Raw genomic sequence first — 1,391 nt, forward strand, 5'->3', positions numbered from 1 at the left:
TATATATATATGTGTTTATATGTATATGTATGTATGGATCTGAGCTCTCCTCTCTCTCAGGAGCAGCAGCAGCAGCAGCAGCAGCGAGGAGATAAGGAGACACCCGTAGCAGGAGAGCTTGAGCTTGTGTCTTCTGCGTTTTTTATATTTCTCTCTTGCTGCTGTTGCTGCTGCTGCTGTTGCTGCTGCTGCTGTTGCTGCTGCTGCTTCTGTTGCTGCTGCTGCTGTTGCTGCTGCTGCTGTTGCTGCTGCTGCTGTTGCTGCTGCTGCAGCTACGCCTGAAACCGCAAAGACGGGAACCGGAGGTGTTGCAGGCAGCAGCAGGGGAGCCGGGTCGTCTGCAGCTTCATCAGCAGGACCGCCGGCAGCAGCAAGAGCAGCAAAAACAGCAGCAGCAGCAGCAGCAGCAGCAGCAGCAGCAGCAGCAGCAGGAGCAGGTATCACCCGTGGGCCCCGCAGAGGCATACACAGAAGCGGTACGGGGGACCTGCAAAGGCCCAGCAGCTTGCGGTGTACATACACCTGCTGATGGGGCCTCGAGAACGTATGAGAGTGTCAGCACTGACACAGGGAGCTCTAGGCGTAGCAGCAGCAACAAAGAAGGCCTCAGCAGCTGCAGCAGCAGCAACAGCAGCAACAGCAGCAACAGCAGCAACAGCAGCAGCACCGGCACAAGTGTATGTTGTGACACGGGTGCGCATGCAAGCTACAAGACTGTTATCCTCAGAGGCAAACACACAGGGAGACAGACGCAGCGGTGTGGTGTATTGCCAGCTGCCCCTGTCTCCGACCCCCCTATCACCAGCAGCAGCAGCAGCACCAGCACCAGCAGCAGCACCAGCAGCAGCAGCAGCAGCAGCAGCAGCAGCAGCAACGGCAGTGGAGGGGCGGATGCACCCGCGGCGGGGCGCAAAGACAGCACAGACGCTCTGCCTCCCCCGAGTAGACAGCAGGTGCGGCAGCAGCAGCATTCGTCTCCACTGCAGCGGGATCGAGCTGCAACCAGCAGCAGCAGCAGCAGCAACAGCAGCAGCAGCAGCAGCAGCAGCAGCAGCAACAGCAGCAGCGCCAAGCCGACAGCAACACCCTATGGAGGGGCTGCTGCTGCTGCTGCTGCTGCTGCTGCGGGGAAGTTTGCTGCTGTCTCTACTCACGCTGTAAGCGGAGTGGAGACAGCGTATGTCTCAGAAGGTGCAGCAGCAGCAGCAGCAGCAGCAGCAACAGCAGCAACAGCAGCAACAGCAGCAGCAACAGCAGCAACAGCAGCAACAGCAACAGCAGCAGCAACAACAGCAGCAGGCAGTCGTGTGTCTCGTGGTGGTGCTGCTGCTGGTAAGAGACTGGGGAGACAGAAACATATAAGGAGACAGTACGCGGGGTGTATAGGGAGT

At 58.9% G+C, this 1,391-nt stretch overlaps 1 protein-coding gene across 1 annotated transcript in view; it reads left to right on the forward strand.

Moving 5' to 3' along the window:
* Positions 1-33: 33 nt before the first annotated feature.
* The window catches only part of EMH_0092060 (uncharacterized protein), a gene marked incomplete at both ends in the record, with an annotated part of 1,967 nt that continues 609 nt past the window's right edge, over positions 34-1,391 (forward strand). The window contains 2 exon segments of the mRNA XM_013501788.1: positions 34-126; positions 273-1,389. Coding sequence (XP_013357242.1) covers positions 34-126; positions 273-1,389 — 1,210 coding nt within the window.

The sequence above is a fragment of the Eimeria mitis genome, genomic scaffold (assembly GCF_000499745.2).
Source record: "Eimeria mitis Houghton genomic scaffold, Emh_scaff7590, whole genome shotgun sequence".
Classification (NCBI taxonomy): domain Eukaryota; phylum Apicomplexa; class Conoidasida; order Eucoccidiorida; family Eimeriidae; genus Eimeria; species Eimeria mitis.